The following is a 17,199-nucleotide window of genomic DNA, read 5'->3' on the forward strand; positions in this document are numbered from 1 at the left end:
AAGAAGAATGAAACCAGATGGACCTATCGGTTACGGACATGTCAATGGCACACACAGCCCTGTCGTGCCTGCAAAATCCTCCTCACCAACATCTGGGGGCTTGCGCCAAAATTGGGAGAGCTGTCCCACAGACTAGGCAAGCAGCAGCCTGACATAGTCATACTCACAGAATCATACCTTTCAGCCAATGTCCCAAACTCCTCCATCACCATCCCTTCCCACCAGCGGAACAGACCCAGCAGGGGAGGAGGTCCCCGGATGGAGTCACCCGGGGAGTCCTGAACATTGATTCGGAGTCTCATGGTGCATGGGCAAGGAAACCTCCTGCTGATTACAACCTACCGCCCTTCCTCAGCTGATGAATCAGTACTCCTCCATGTTAAGAAGCACTGAGAGCAGCAAGGGCACAGAATATGCTCTGGGTGGGGAATTTCAATGTCCATCACCAAGAGTGTTTGGGTAGCACCACCGAGCTGGCTGAGTCCTGAAGGGCATAGCTGACAGACTGGGCTTGCTGCAGGTGGTGAGGGAACCAACACGAGAGAAAAACCTACTTGAACTCGTGCTCACCAATCTACCTGTTGCAGATGCATCTGTCCATGACAGCAGTGATGACCGCACAGTCATTGTTGTGACAAAGTCCCATCTTCACACTGAGGGCATCCTCCATCGTGTTGTGTGGTACTACCACCGTGCTAAATGGAATAGATTCAGGACAGATCTAGCAGCTGAAAACTGGGCATCTATGAGGTGCTGTAGGCCATCAGCAGCAGCAGAATTTTACTCCAATACAATCTGTAACCTCATGGCCCGGCATATCTCTCACTCTACCATTATCATCAAGCCAGGGGACCAACCCTGGTTCAATAAGGAGAGTAGAAGAGCATGCCAGGAGCAGCACCAGGCATACATAAAAATGAGGTGCGAACCTGGGGAAGCTGCAACACAGGTGATGCATGTTAAAACACGGAAGCAGCAGGCTATAGACATGCTAAGCGATCTCACAATCAACGGATCTGTCGAGGAAACTACGTCTGCCCATCTTTCAAACCTTAGCTGTGCTCAATTATTCTCTTAAAGTGACTTTTAGCGCATCAGAAATGACTCTTTTGTCTCTCTCATTAATTGTTTTTATAGTAACGGAAGAATATTTGGGAGTCATGTTTTGAATTTGCTGCTGTATTCCTTTCCCGCCTCACTTGGCACACTCAAACGCTTTTTTGACATATTTCCTGTCCTTGTTCAACGTTCGAACTCATTCTTCGCCCTGTAAGCTTTGTAAATATTTTCCCTCCTAATATTTAAATCTTCTTGTCCATCCATTTGGAAGCATTTTTTTTACATTGTCCTTGCTGAATTCATGGACTCGTTCTGCATCTCCCGCATAATTTCCTCATTAATTCTTGTTCTTCTGCATTCTTATTTTGGCTTCCGGCTTAATTGAAAAATGAACCATGCCCTGATCACTTAGAAATTGACACATGGAATATGTTGGAGCATTTCGTAGTCGCAAAGGCATTTGTATTCGCTTAGGATATTGACTAATTTCCCGGAGGCAGGCACAATAGTTTCCTATTTGTTTTTCGGCGTTTGAAACCCAGCGCTCCAGCAATTCATTATTTACAGACTATATAAGGAGCATAAACAGTATTGTTAACGCGTTGCAAGGTAATCAGTAATAGATATCCTCAATTCTGCGATGTTTCAGCTTATGTTGGGAGTGCAGCTGATGGTGTATTTTGCACGGGGGTCAGATGAGCGAAACTGCACACTCCGGGCAAGGTTCTCTCTACCCAATATATCTAAGGATGGGGACATCGTGCTTGGAGGGTTGTTTGCCGTGCACTCGAACAGGTTTGAGCAGATCAATCGATTTACAAAACCACCAGAAGAAACCAAATGTAGAAGGTTAGTTCAGTTCTGGTGTGATCGTTCTTATTTTCCACCAAGTTTAACTAATAGTCCTGTTTGAGTTAATGCTCATAATGTTTTCCATTCCGAGTGGCATTTTGCTAAATATATTTCTTTTATATTGTATTCAGGGAGGCAATTTGCAGCCAATATAAATTGCTAAATCATTAAACATTTATCTGATCGCAGTCTTTGGTCTCTACCAAGCAGCTGGAACTTCACAAAAATGTGGGTGAAATCAAACTGAGAGGTCATTCCTATAAGATAGTCACTAATAAATCCAATTGAGAATTCAGGACAAACCTCTTTACCTAGAGAGTGGTGAGAATGTGGAACTCGCTACCACAACTAGTAGTTGAGGTGCATTTCAGGGGAAGCTAGATAAGCACTTGAGGGTGAAAAGAATAGGATATTCTGATAGGATAGAGGAAAGGAGTTGCGAGGAGACGGGTGTGAAGCTTAATGTCTGGCATGGACCTGTTGGTCCTAATGGCATGTTTCTGCGCTGTGCAATCTGTGTAATTATATGAACCATTCGCCCTGTAACATTATTACTATCACTGAATATTTTCAAAATCTTCTATAGTGTCTAAATATGAATAGAAACACTCAAAATGCAATTGGAAATGCACTTGAAGAGAACTAATTTGCAGGGCTATTTTGAAAAACCTGAGGTGTTGGAATAAATTGGATAGATGTTTGCAAGAACTTGCAGAAGTACGCCGGGCCGAATGGCCTCCGACTCTGCTGTTAGATTCAATGATTTTATTTTATTATTCTATTATCATAGAAACATAGAAACATAGAAGATAGGAGCAGGAGTAGGCCATTCGGCCCCTCGAGCCTGCTCCGCCATTCAACGTGATCATGGCTGATCATCCAAATTCAGTACCCGGCCCCTGCTTTCTCCCCATACCCCTTGATCGCTTTAGCCTTAAGAAATATATCCAACTCATTCTTGAATATATTTAATGAATTGGCCTCTACTGCCTTCTGTGGTAGAGAACTCCACAGGTTCACCACTCTCTGGGTGAAGAAATTTCTCCTCATTTCTGTCCTAAATGGCATACCCTTTATCCTTAGGCTGTGACCCCTGGTTCTGGACTCCCCGACCACCGGGAACATCCTTCCTGCATCTAGTCTGTCCAGTCCTGTCAGAATTTTATAAGTGTCAATGCGATCCCCTCTCATTCTTCTAAACTCCAGTGAGTACAAGCCCAATCGACCCAATCTCTCCTCTTACGTCATTCCTGCCATCCCAGGTATCAGTCTGGTGAATCTTCGCTGCACTCCCTCCATGGCAAGAACATCCTTCCTGAGATAAGGCGACCAAAACTGCACACAATACTCAAGATGTGGTCTCACCAAAGCCCTGTACAGCTGCAGCAAGATATCCTTGTTCCTGTACTTAAAGCCTTTCGCTACGATGGCCAACATACCATTTGCCTTCTTAACTGCCTGCTGCACCTGCATGCTTACCTTCAGCGACTGGTGCGCAAGGACACCCAGGTCTCGTTGCACTCCCCCTTCGCCCAATCTATTGCCATTCAGATAATAATCTGCCTTCCTCTTTTTTCCACCAAAGTGGATAACCTCACATTTATCCACGTTATATTGCATCTGCCATGCTTCTGCCCAATCACCCAACCTGTCCAAATCATCCTGGAGTTTCTCAGCATCCTCCTTGCAGCACACACGCCCACCCAGCTTTGTGTCATCAGCAAACTTGGAGATATTACATCTAGTTTCCTCGTCTAGATCATTAATATATATTGTGAATAGCTGGGGTCCAAGGACCGATCCCTGCAGTACCCCACTAGTCACTGCCTACCATTCGGAAAAAGATCCATTTATTCCAACTCTTTGCTTTCTGTCTGCCAACCAGTTTTCTATCCAAGTCAATACCTTGCCCCAAATCCCATGTGCCTTAACTTTACACGCTAACCTCTTATGTGGGACCTTATCGAAAACCTTCTGAAAGTCCAAATATACCACATCCACTGGTTCTCTCTTATCTACTTTACCAGTTACATCCTCAAAAAACTCTAGTAGATTAGTCAAGCACGATTTACCTTTTGTGGTTAGTAAGATGAAAGCCATCAGCAATAGAAATCGTACACAACAGTGTAATAGAGGCATGGGAGAGGGTGCAGAGATGATTTACCAGGATGATACCAGAAATGCGAGTGTATAACTATCATGAAAGAATGAACAGACTGGGTCTCTTTTCGCTTGAAAAAAGAAGGCTGAGGGGTGACCTAATTGACATCTTTAAAAGTATGAAAGGATTTGATAGAGTGTATACAGAGAGTGTTTCCACTTGTGGGGAAGAGCATAACTAGAGGTCATCAATATAAGATCGTCACCAAGAAATCAAATAGGGAATTCAGAAGAATCTTCGTTACCCAGAGAGTGGTGAGAATGTGGAATGTGGAATTTAAAAGTAGAGAATCCTGTTACAACTGTACAGGGCGTTGATGAGACCACACCTAGAGTACTGTGTGCAGTTTTGGTGTCCTTATTTAAGGAACGATATACTTGCATTGGAGGCAGTTCAGAGAAGGTTCACGAGGTTGATTCCGGAGATGAAGGGGCTGTCTTATGAAGAAAGGCTGAGCAGCTTGGGCCTATACTCATTGGAGTTTAGAAGAATGAGAAGGGATCTTATTGAAACATAAGATTCTGAAGGGGCTTGACAGGGTAGATGCAGAGAGGATGTTTCCCCTCGTGGGGGAATCTAGACCTAGGGGGCATAATTTCAGAATAAGCGGGCACCCTTATAAATCGGAAATGAGGAGGAATTTCTTCTCTCAGAGGGTCGTGAATCTTTGGAATTCTCTTCCCCAGAGAGCTGTGGAGGCTGGGTCATTGAATATATTTAAGATGGAGATAGATAGATTTTTGAAAGGTAAGGGAGTCAAGGGTTATGGCGAGCGGGCAGAGAAGTGGAGTTGAGGCCAAGATCAGATCAGCCATGATCTTATTGAATGGCGGAACAGGCTCGAGGGGTCAAATGACCTACTCCTACGTCTTATGTTCTTATGAAGGTACTCCCACAGTGCTGTTAGGGAGGGAGTTCCAGGATTTTGACCCAGCGCCGATGAAGGAACGGCCGATATACTTTTAAGTCAGGATTGTTTGTGACCTGGAGGGGAACTTGGAGGTGGTGGTGTTCCCATGCGCCTGCTGTCCTTGTCCTTCTAGGTGATTTAAGGTGTATAGTCCTGAATTATAAACAACATTAATAACTTTCGTGATTATGTTTTGTTGAAATGCCTCAGCAGATCATTTATGTCGGTATATCTGTGGTCAGTATAAAGCAAGTCATACTTTGCATTCATCCATAATCATCATCATCACCGTCGTTGTAATCTTTGTCTAATCACTGAATTCATTCTGGCCCTGAATTTGCGTTCAGTTTCACAGCGAACTTTCAGCGTACACCGTCATACCGCCTTTGAAAATGATGGCAAGTTCAGGATTTCTATGCACAAAATCCCAAACTTGCGATCTGTCCAGTTACCCGAACTCAGAGGCTTCACTGCATCTTTCAACTCCTGAGAGAAATTAACGTACTGGCGAAAGGTTGGGCTAATTGTCCACCTACTCTGCAGTAATTACGCTTTAAATTTTTAAGTCTTGTGCAAACAGGCACAGGAAGCGGACCAGATGAGAAAATTGTAATAACAAAAGTTCCTGTCAACGATTTGTAACAGCAGAGTACACAGTGCTGAGGCTTATGGGGAAGATTTGTCCTATACAGCAAAACCATAAATACATTTGCCAGTGCATTGATGATTTTGCTACTCATAGTGAACCGAACAAATCTTCTCACAAAATTAGTTAACAATTTTAGCTTTTAGTAACAGTCCTATCTTCATTTTTTTCTGCAGAATTTGTTCCATTTAATCTCAATTTGCAAAGTGCCAAAAATGGCAAGGGAATTGCATATTGGCTCACCTATATTTTCACGTTTTCGCCAGTAATAGACATCGATTAAAAAGACATGCAGAACATATTTAAAAGTGGAATACAGTTGTTGTAAAATTACAGCCCAATTCCTGTTGTTAAAAGAGTTAAACGTGGAAAGCTTAAACATGTTGGTTATGTTTCTCTTTAAGATATTGCACTTTGAAGTAGCTGCAAATTTTATCTCCCATTTATTTTCATTTACACTAACGCTCCATTTTTTCACTAGATCGACAACTTTGTTGATATTTGCTTTTAATTGCTGTCCCTGTTCTGCTGTCATAAATGTGCAGAAACGTTTCACGGACATGTCCAAAAGAACTTTATAATCTTAATGCTCTATAAATCGCACAACATAATCAAAATCTACCGACTCCTGCAGCATTCGTTGCTGAAAAGGGATCGATTTATTTCACAGCAATTATATTTGTGAAGGTTTCATTTCCATTCTTGTCCTATGTGAGTGAATCCCTCCTCTTGTCACTTCGCACTAAAGCTTTTTTCCGAGCACTTCTGTCCAATCGTCTCGTTTAATTTATATATATAACGGGTAAAATACTTTTTTCCCTCCTGACTCTTGTAAAGGAATGGCTGGGAGACTTTTGTGAAATAATTGTAGCTCACAGGCCAAGAATCAGGAAGTAAAAGAACCACCGCCCCACGTGATCCCGGGTTCACAAACGCACAAGGGTGCGCTCCTGGGCTCGGTGGGGGAGTACGCCGGGTGGAACTCTGCAGCGTTTGAAAGGAAATTCTCGCAGGGAGGATCATTCGAGGTAGGTGCGGATTTCATTGCGATGTCGGCGGCGTACTCCTTAGCTTCGCCGCCCACCGCTAATTCAGGCCATTTCAACTGATAGAGTGTACACATTTTGGGGAGGGGAATTTGCAGCAGGTTTAGAAATCTGACCTGAAATATGGAGGTGAATTTCCGCAGGGGCCGGTCTGTCACTCTTCCACCGTAACTTCAGCAGAGGGGCCAGTGTAACCCCTACAAAACTATTTTCCCGGGATTTCGCTTCTCTTACGCCAAAGTTGTGGTGGACGTTCAGGAGAATTTGAAACAATAATCAAGGAAAAAATTAACGGGCAGTTGGACAGGTCTAAGCTAAGATATATTTCTTAAGGCTAAAGGGACCAAGGGATATGGAGAGAAGGCAGGAACAGGGTACTGAATTTGGATGATCAGCCATGATCTCATTGAATGGCGGAGCAGGGTCGAGGGGCCGAATGGCCTACTCCTGCTCCTATCTTCTATGTAACAAAGCAGAGCCAAAACAGATTTGTAAAAGGCAGATCGTGCTTGACTAATCTAAGTGAATTTTTGGATGAAGTGACATTGAGGATTGATGAAGGGAATTCAATGGATGTTGTCTACATGGATTTTAGGAAGGCTGCTTAACGAAATTGAGGCAGCTTGGATAAGGAATTGGCTTAAGGGCAGAAAACAGCGAGTTGTGGTAAATGGCTGTTTTTCAGACTGGAGGATGGTAGACAGTGATGTTTCCCACGTGTCTGTGCTGCGGCCACCGCCTTTTTGATATATATAAATGACTTGGATATTGGATTACTGAGTAGAATATCTAAATTTGCCGATGACACCAAACTTGGGGGTGTGGCAAACAGTGAGGATCATACCAATCGACTGCAACAGTACATAGAAAGGCTAGCAGAATGGGCAGACAAGTGGCAGATGGAATTTAATACAGAGAAGTGTGAGGTGATGCATTTTGGCAGAAGGAACAGGGAGAGGCAATATACACCTAATGGCACAGTTTTAAAGAGTGTGCAGGGACAGAGAGACCTGGGAGTTAATGTGCATAGGTCCCTGAAGGTGGCGGGACATATTGAGAGAGTGGTTAGCAAAGCATATCGGATCTTGGGCTTCATAAATAGAGGTATTGAGTACAAAAGCAGAGAAGTTATGCTGAACATTTATAAAGCGCTGGTTAGGCCACAACTGGAGTATCGCTTCCAGTTCTGGTCACCACACATTAGGAAGGGTGTGAAGGCACTTCAGAGGGTGCAGAGGAGATTTACCAGAGTGGTTCCGGGGATGGGAGAATCACAGTTACAAGGACAGGTTGGAGAAGCTGGATTTGTTTTCATTAGAGCAAAGGAGGTTGAGGGGTGATTTGATAGAGGTGTACAAGATTATGACGGGGTTGTATAGGCTAGACGAGGAAAGGTTGTTCCCATTAGTTGATGGTACAAGGACTAGGGGACACAGATTTAAGGTTTTGAGGAAGAGATACAGTGGGGGGGGGGGGCAGTGTGAGGAAAAACGTTTCTACGCATCGACTGGTGATGACTTGGAACTCGCTGCCGACAGATGTGGTGGAAGCGGAGATACTCAATGTTTTCAAGGGGAGACTGGATAGGCGCTTGAGGGAATTAAACTTGCAGTGCTATGGGGATAGAGCGCAGGAATGGGACTGACTGGATTGCTCTACAGAGAGCCGGCACAGACTCGATGGGCCGAATGGCCTCCTTCTATGCGGTTATGACTCTATGAATCGCCGCAATATTCTGCAGACAGGCTGCGAACACATTTTCCGCAATCCGTGTTTTTGATGGTTGTAATTTAGCAACCTGCAGCAGCACCAGAAAACTAATTTTAACTTCAGTTACTTGTTTGAAGCACCAGCGAGGAAAACAGATCCATGTATGCCCTTCTACACCTATTAATTGTACATTTTTTAAAGGTAATGTAGACCTACGAAGGATTTGATCAGCTTTCTACGTGATATATGTTCATTAAGCTTGCTATGATTATTTGTGAATGTAAATATTAGCCAAACTGTATGTTTTATTTGATATAAACATGTAGCAGAGGATATGTAATTTGTCTGTTAAAAGCGTAACTGTGATCTTTCATTGATCTATGATATTAACTGGTGCGATGCTGTTACAAGACGTTTTCAAAGTAACTGCAGAACTACCTGAACCAAAAAGTATATTTTTGCCAACATTGATTAAGTAAAACAAGGTAAGATTATACGATACATTGTTCTACAACAGTTTTAGCAAATTCATGCTTGCTATGGAGTCATTTGTACAGCCCATACCAACTAACTAGCTTTAAAAGGACAGTGCCTACTTTAATGTTCTTTATTTCGCAACTCTGTCAACATTCTCTAAACATTAACTGTGTTTTTTCCTCAGTTTTGATTCAAGGGTGTTTCGCTTGGTGCAGACCATGATTTTTACAACAGAGGAAATAAACAAGGATGAGACACTTCTTCCGAACATTACACTGGGCTACATGATTCATGACGATTGCGCGTCTCCCAAGATTTCAACAAAAGTCGCTCTGGCTCTGGTTAATGGGCAGGAAGAGACATATGTGGGTCATGCCTGTAACGGGTCTCTCAATGTCCCGGGTATTATTGGTTGCGATGGATCCTCAGAGTCTATAGCAGTGGCAAGAACAATCGGCCTTTTTAAAATACCAGTGGTGAGATTCGACTGTTATTGCGGTTATTCTCATATAAATGGAACAAAATAATTAATTGTTCGATATATATTGCTATTTCTATATTTAGCTGTCAACCCTGGCACAGTGACAGCATTCTTCCCTCTGAGTCAGAAGGTTGTGTGTTCAATTCCCCCTCCAGAGAGTTGAGCAGAAAATCTATGCTGACTGCTGAGGGAGTGCTGCACTGTCGGCGGTGCCATATTTCCGATGAGATAGACTGATGTCTACCCTCTGAGGTGGACTTGAAATGCACATGACACTATTTGAAGAAGAGCTGAGGAGCTCGCCCCGTTGTCTTGGCCAAAATGTTTGTGGGACATTGCTGTGCACAAATTGGCTGTTGCATTTGAACACGTTACAACAGTGACTACACTTCAAATGTTCTTCATTGACTGTAAAGTGCGTCGGGATGTTCCGAGTTCGTGAAAGTCCCAAAATAAATGCAAGTTCTTTCTTCCCTGCATCTTTATGTTGCGCCTTGATGTTATCAAAGGGAAAAGGTGATTTCGCTGTAACACTAAATGTGCTATTAGGGTTACGGTTACTCTTTCTGATTCCAATGCATTTAGAATATTTGGAAGTGTGAAATATGCTTATTTCACCCGCATGTCAATGGACTACTTCAATTTTATTTCCTTTTTGATTTAATGCAGGTTAGTTACTTTTCCACGTGTGTATGTCTCAGTAATAGGAACGAATATCCAACCTTTTTTAGAACAATACCAAGTGACTACCATCAATCCAAGGCTTTGGTTCAACTTGTTAAGGGGTTTGGATGGACTTGGATTGGAACCATTAACAGCAACAATGACTATGGCATCTCCGGAATGAAAGCGTTTATAGAAGCTGCAGTGAATTTCGGCATTTGCATTGCCTTCTCCGAATCGTTTTACAGAACCGATCCTGCAGAAAAAATTACGAAAATTGTACAAGTGATAAAAGCTGCGACCACAAAAGTTGTGGTGGCTTTTGCACCATCAGGGGATATGCGCGTTTTATTTGCGGAGATTTTACGGCAAAACCTCACTGGCATTCAGTGGGTAGGAAGCGAAGGCTGGATCACAGCGGATATTATTGCTCCAAATAAAAGATCGAGGTTCCTTACCGGGGCAATCGGAACTGCGGTGCGTGCGGTAGAAGTTCCAGGTCTGCGGGACTTCCTGTTCAGGGTCCACCCTTCTATATTTCCCGGGGATAGTTTCGTAAGGGAGTTTTGGGAAACGACGTTCAGATGCACTCTAATATTAGATAACAACAGAAGCCAAGTAGGTTCAACTTCTCGGCTCCCTCAATGCACCGGAAATGAAACTTTGAATGGAATATACAACGTCTATACTGACCTAACGATGGACGGAAGTTCCTACAATGTGTATAAAGCAGTCTATACTTTCGCACACGCGCTGCACAACATGTTTTCGTGTGAAAATGGCAAAGGACCATTTATAAATAATACATGTGCTCATGTTTCAAACTTTCAACCGTGGCAGGTAGGGTATATACCCCATTTAATTTCATTCATTTTAACTGCAAAGTAAGTTGGCCAATCCAAAAAGAAGCGAACGGTATCATCTTAAAGTGTAAAAGACTCTGTTTACATGTAAATTGCATAAAGAAATCTGTCCCATTATTTTCTAAAGCTGCTCCATTACATGAAGTCCGTATATTTCACAACGAAAACTGGCGAGAATGTGTACTTTGATGATAGTGGCAATCCAGTAGCCGGGTACGACTTTGTCAACTGGCAAAAGAATGAAAACGGTATTGTTCAACTAAGGATAGTTGGACATTATAATGGGTCAGCACCTCCGGGGAAAGAACTGATGCTGAATCCGAAGCACATTGTCTGGAGAGGTGGTGAGCAGGAGGTATGTCTGCCAATTGAAACTGGCTGTAATTTTACTGTATTTCATATTTGTTCATGTCTAATCATTATTATTGGAATAGCCGCAGAAACCCGACAGCTAAGCCCAGGCTACAGTCGTTTATAAAAGGCGAATCCGGCTTTACTAATCCGAAACTTAACGCAAGAAATTAGCCAGATGTAGACAAGGCGGAGGATTATTTTTAAGGCAGTGTGTATTTGCAACACGAAAGTTCTGATTTATCCCCTAGGATGACAAGACCATATTTCTAATTGGCCCCCTTGGAGGACAAGATACATCCAGCAGTTTGTCTGGGATGTGTAATTAAATCCTGGCTGCCTGAATAATCAAGTACTTTGCAAAGTATTATTTGATCCTTTCATTCTCACTGCCAGGCTCCTCAGCTCACAGTGCTGCTTTCAGAGAACAGACAGGGATCACCCTCGGGGATTACGACTCTATCCCCTCCCCCTCCCCCAAAATAAAATTCCTGATCACCCCAACAAGTTCCTGTCCTTCCTGCCCGATTTCCTGACCTGCACCTCCCCAAAAAGTTCCTGACCTTTTCTCTCCCCAACAACAAGTTTCTGACTTTCCTCCCACCCCCAGTTCCTGACTTTCTTCTGCCAGCGCCTGACCGCCTCTGTCCTCCCTCTTCTAACCCCTCTCCTCCCCCTTCGATCCTCTCTCCTTTTCCTCCCCCATCCGATTGCCCTGACCTTCTCCGCACGGAGCTGAGCGAAAGGTGCCGGGGCAGGCCGCAACCACGGCACCGTAATGTATTGCGCACGCTTGACCAGATTGATGGCGCATGCGTGGCACTATACGGGTGCAGCTGTGCAGATGGAGTCAAAGATGCGTTGCAAATAATCATTCCATAATTATAATCTAACTCACCAGTGTGGGAACCCATGGGATTGGGCGGAACGCCGGTTTTACTCCCCGCCCAACATTACTCACCCTTGTCTTCAATGCAGAGTAAAAATTGGCGTTGTGCAAAACCAGCATTTCCCCCGTTTCGTCAATGATCCGGCCGCCGGGATAGGTTACAGTTGCCTCTGGTCACAAGGGAATGATTTGGGTCTGGTAATCTTTCAAAGCATCGTTTGATAAAATTCCACGTAAGAGACTAGTTAGAGAAATTAAGACGCAATTACAGATGAATTGGTAACACGGTAGATAAATGGCTGAAGCATAGCAAACAGAGTAGAAGTAAATGGATCTCTTTTTTCTGATTGACAAGATTGAGTTAGCCGTGTAGTCCAATATGCAGAGAGGCCCCGGTTTTCTTCTGAAGCACACGTTAGCCCTTTATTCTCCCATTATTGTGGACAAGAAAAGCTGGGCTTGGAGAGTGTAGATGCCGAAAGCCCGGGGATATTATCAACATTTGAGGACTGCAAGGGGACATATTAGAGACTTGGGCAGACATGTGTCAATTGTAATTCAACTTAAAAAAGAAAACCAAAGCGTCATTAATATAGAACCTTTCGCCGCCTCATGGCGTCTCACAGAGCTACACAACCAAATAATTGTTTTTGAAGTGTAGCCTCTGTAGTTTTGTAGATATTTGGCGCACAGCAACATCCTACAAAAAATAATTGAAGCTAAATGACCATTTAATCTGTTTGTGGTGATATTGATTGAGCGACAACTGTTAGCAAGCGGGTAGGGAGAGCTCCCCTGGCCTTCATAAATGACAGAACTTTAGTCAGTAAAACATATGAAGGTCTTGGAATACGACAATGGCCCATAAATTCCGTTCCCTACGGGTGTGTACGCGCTGTGTACTCACCCATAGGGCCAACGGAAGTGCCGGTTTCACACATGCACTGCACATGCGCTGGAAACCGGAACTTCCGTTCTCTGAAGAAAGGGTCAAACGCCTGCGCAGGAGAGGCAGCGCTTAGGCCTGGAAATTCCGTTTCTTTCGAGGTTGATGCAGTCCGGGTAAGTCGGCAGTAGCTGCGCCTGGAAAAGCAGGCGCAAGGCCTGCTTTTAATAAGGGAAGAGGTGATATCAGTAAAATCATTTTTTAACACTTATTTATCATTTTCAAATACTTTAAAGAAAGGTAAGTTTATTTTTAGCCCCGTTAAAAAGTTAATTATTTTTTTCAAAAATTTAAATTTTTGTTTATATAATTTATAGCCCTTTTAAAACTGTGATTTAAAAAAAATGTATTTGAAGTTTTACTTATGTTTTGAGGGTGATCTCTATTTATAGATTTGACAGGTCTTCCTGTCAAATCTATGAATGGAAATTCCCTGCTCCGATTGGCTCCCCATGGCCTGCGTGATCCCAGGGATGCTGTGAACTAGCTGCGCCCCTGGGATACGCGTGCCCTACACACCGGCAGTTTGAGGAGGCACATCAACGGAATCCCATGCCGGCCCAGAGCATTACGGTTGGCGTGGTTCGTTTGTGCAGGTCCTTAAATCTAAACCCACAATTTTGCCGATGAAGACACAAATATTGATGTTAACATTACGTGCATGTGCAGTGTATCTATCAACAAGCTAAATAATGTATTGTTTCCTTCCTTTAAGATCCCCCGTGCAGTTTGCTCTGAAAGTTGTTCTCCTGGAACAGTAAAAAAGGTTAGGAAAGGACAACCTGTTTGTTGCTTTGACTGCTCTTCCTGTGCGGATGGGGAGATTAGTAACACTACAGGTGAGTCGAAATACAGATTTTATTTTAACACGTGTGATTCGGCAAGTGTCCTCAGAGATACTGAGCTTCTTCACTATATAATGTTCTCCTTTTCCCTTAGACTCCACAGACTGCATCAGATGTCCTGTCCTATACTGGTCCAATGAGCGGAAAGATCAATGCATACCAAAGAATATAGAATATCTGGCTTTCACAGAAATCCTGGGAATTGTATTGGTGACTCTTGCATTGATTGGAGTGGGCATGTCTATAAGTATATCTGTTCTATTCTTTCGATATCGAGAGACACCTCTAGTTAAAGCTAACAATTCCGAGCTGAGCTTCCTCCTTCTTTTAGCACTAACATGCTGTTTTTTGTGCTCAGTTACATTCATTGGCGAACCGTCCGACTGGTCTTGTATGTTACGACACACAGCGTTCGGTGTTACATTTGTGCTGTGTATTTCCTGCATTTTGGTTAAAACCATCCTGGTGCTGATGGCATTTCAGGCAACGCATCCCAGCAGTAACAGGATGAAATGGTTTGGACAAAAACAGCAGCGTGTAAGTGCTTTCCTCCTAACATTCGTTCAGGGTTTAATATGTGCCCTTTGGCTGGTCACTGCGCCGCCATTTCCCATGAGAAACACAAAGTATTACAGGGACATTATTATTTTAGAATGCGATGCGGGTTCTTCTGCAGCCTTCTATTCTGTATCAGGTTATATTGGTTTGTTATCCTGCGTATGTTTTGTCTTCGCTTTTCTCGCCCGGAAGCTGCCAGATAATTTCAACGAGGCTAAATGTATAACTTTCAGCATGCTTATTTTTTGTGCTGTTTGGATAACTTTTATTCCGGCTTCTGTGAGTTCTCCTGGGAAATACACTGTAGCGGTGGAAGTGTTTGCGATTCTGGCCTCCTGCTTCGGATTGTTGCTTTGCATTTTTGCTCCGAAATGTTATATTATGATGATCACTCCAGAGAAAAATACAAAGAAGTACCTAATGGGTAAAGGGATTGAAAAGTAGGTTTAAAGAACGATAAGACTTGGTGGTATGAATATTTGCTGCCACAGAATTTGTACGTCGAAGGCTTTGTGTAGCAATGAGCTCAAATCATACAAATCGATTCATTTATCAAGCTCAAGTATATGTTTTAACGTGATTCATCTGTTCTACTATATTGTGCTGGAAACATTGACTTTAAAGTGTGGAATTACAATTCAACATATAATGAATAAACATATTGTTCTCCAACATAATATTTGAACTTTAATTTATTTCCGCATTTAAGTATTCCACATCCATGCATTTAACTTTGATGGCACGGTACTGTCTCCGCCCTGTATGGCACTGAGTTGCAGATTTGGAAGATCTCAGGTTCAGTACTTTGTGATGTCTGAGCTGATGTCAGTCTTTGGCGTTAGCAGGTTTTAACACTTGCTTCATGGTCCCAGCCTACTCAGGGTATAATAGTTGAGGTTTGAAATGATGGTGAGTTCAGGCTTGATTGTTCAATCCTTGTTTCACACGTGTGTTCACACATTTGAGAGGGAGACGCCTCACACACACCAGGATGTGAATATTTCCTTCAATAAAGAAAAGCACGTAAATAAAAGAAAATCTATTGTTGTTTTTCAATTACTAGAGTAAATGTTGACGACATTAAAGGAAAATGAACTGCTGTTTTCACAAAGACGTATTAATGCAGTCGAAAATAACAGGTTTACGTTTTCAGTATAGCAATTTCCCATTGTGTTCATAATAAGCAATACTGATTTATTGGACGTATATGGACCTATTACCAAAGTGGAACTTTTCAATTGACAACTCAGTCATTCCTCTGTGTATGTCGCAGCCTGCAGTTGTACAATAAACTATCTGTGTGAGACTGGTAGCTGCAGAGTAGGAAGTTCACCCACCACAATCAGGGCGGACTCACACTGGGGCAGATCTTGACTTTGTGCGATGGTGTAAAACAAGTGAGCAGCTCCTTTTATATCTGTCCTAATTATTATTTCAATTGACCTCAACTCAAGGAAATTCGGACATGGTGTATAGCGGGAGGCAAATTCGAAAGCGCTCGTTTCACACCCTCGCCCAAAGTTATAATTTCCCCCTTTGTCCTTGCAGAATTCTATACTTCATTTGCGGGTGCGCGCGTACACACACACACAGAATTTACTGTTAGCAATCTTACTGTAATAACTCCCAACACCTTGGCATGCCGCGCCTTTGCCTCTATTTTGTGGGTAGAATTATCTCCTTTGAAGTAGATAAGGCCTTGGTTAAAATTGCGGAAAGACCATTGTTATACCAAGGCGTTAGACTTTCTTAGTACCGGGATAATAACCATAATACATACCCTGTAATGGAGTAAATAATGACTTGGAAAATATAGTCCTAATTCACTTTATTTTTGATGTTATGTTTTGGGGACGTTAATGGTAACTTATCATTTTATTTCAGGTGCCAAGCACTTGGCACACAGAAGGGGTCTGAACTTAGGCTGTTACATGGAACCGATTGAATTTTCAAATTCATATAGCTTTTATCCAAAAACTGGCATTATGTGCACTTTCTGTCGCTGTGCACGAAGTTGAGTAGAGTCCTTAATTAAAGGAAGCCAATTAATTACGATACTGAACTCTGTCAAGCAAATACTTTAAATGCTGACACTGAAATACCGCATGTAACTATTGAGAAGAGTGGATTGATTCCTTTTCTCGGGGGCGGGGGCTGCAGACTTTTATATTTTCATGACTGCAGCCTTAATTTATTTTGCTCCTTGAGATTCCTGCGTCAATTTATTTCTGATTTTATTCAGGACGTGTTTTAGGTGAATCAATAATTACCGCAAACCCTAAGACAGAATCAAATAATACAGGGAACAGCATTCTACGTTTTAAACTGTCCTGGGCATTATGCAATCTGATGCCTTAACGTTTAAGTTTTTAGCTTTGAATGTAATAAATTTCACATTTTATCTCAGTCAGAAATTTCTGCAATTGTGCATATGGCACCGAGCGACGTTGATTGGACCTTTTACCTCAACGTGTGCAGTAGAGAGTAATTCGGGCGGTGTGTTAAACCAGTGATGCACCCGATTCCGTGAGTTTATTGAGGGTGGGTTAGGGTATATTTGCACATGACACCAAGCTAAGGGAGACTGGCTAGAGGAAATTGGCTGGTGCCGAGCCGGCGTAAACAACAGCACCCAGTACGGCGGAGGACTTGCACGCTGCCCAACACATTGATCAAGGCATTAAATGAGGCGCCCAGGGCCGGCACCTGAAATAAGCGGTGGTCCCTTTGCTTATGCATATA

General features: G+C 42.9%; 1 protein-coding gene across 1 annotated transcript; it reads left to right on the forward strand.

Moving 5' to 3' along the window:
• Positions 1–1,685: 1,685 nt before the first annotated feature.
• Positions 1,686–15,094, forward strand: LOC147115418 (extracellular calcium-sensing receptor-like). The gene is made up of 6 exons (XM_085989412.1): positions 1,686–1,908; positions 9,046–9,337; positions 10,012–10,845; positions 10,996–11,223; positions 13,770–13,893; positions 13,994–15,094. The coding sequence occupies exons 1-6, from the start codon at positions 1,700–1,702 to the stop codon at positions 14,899–14,901; spliced, it is 2,595 nt and encodes an 864-aa protein (XP_085845538.1). The 5' UTR covers positions 1,686–1,699; the 3' UTR covers positions 14,902–15,094.
• The last annotated feature ends 2,105 nt before the right edge of the window (positions 15,095–17,199 follow it).

Source organism: Somniosus microcephalus, chromosome 6, assembly GCF_052327205.1.
Source record: "Somniosus microcephalus isolate GS21.2 chromosome 6, FLI_Smic_1.0, whole genome shotgun sequence".
Lineage (NCBI taxonomy): Eukaryota > Metazoa > Chordata > Chondrichthyes > Squaliformes > Somniosidae > Somniosus > Somniosus microcephalus.

Excerpts from the sequence above, each read along its gene's own strand:
- LOC147115418 (XM_085989412.1), top strand. The coding sequence starts at position 1,700 with ATGTTTCAGCTTATGTTGGGAGTGCAGCTGATGGTGTATTTTGCACGG. Across the intron at positions 9,338-10,011 it reads GCCTTTTTAAAATACCAGTG|GTTAGTTACTTTTCCACGTG; the intron begins GTGAGATTCGAC and ends GATTTAATGCAG. Across the intron at positions 11,224-13,769 it reads GGAGAGGTGGTGAGCAGGAG|ATCCCCCGTGCAGTTTGCTC; the intron begins GTATGTCTGCCA and ends CCTTCCTTTAAG.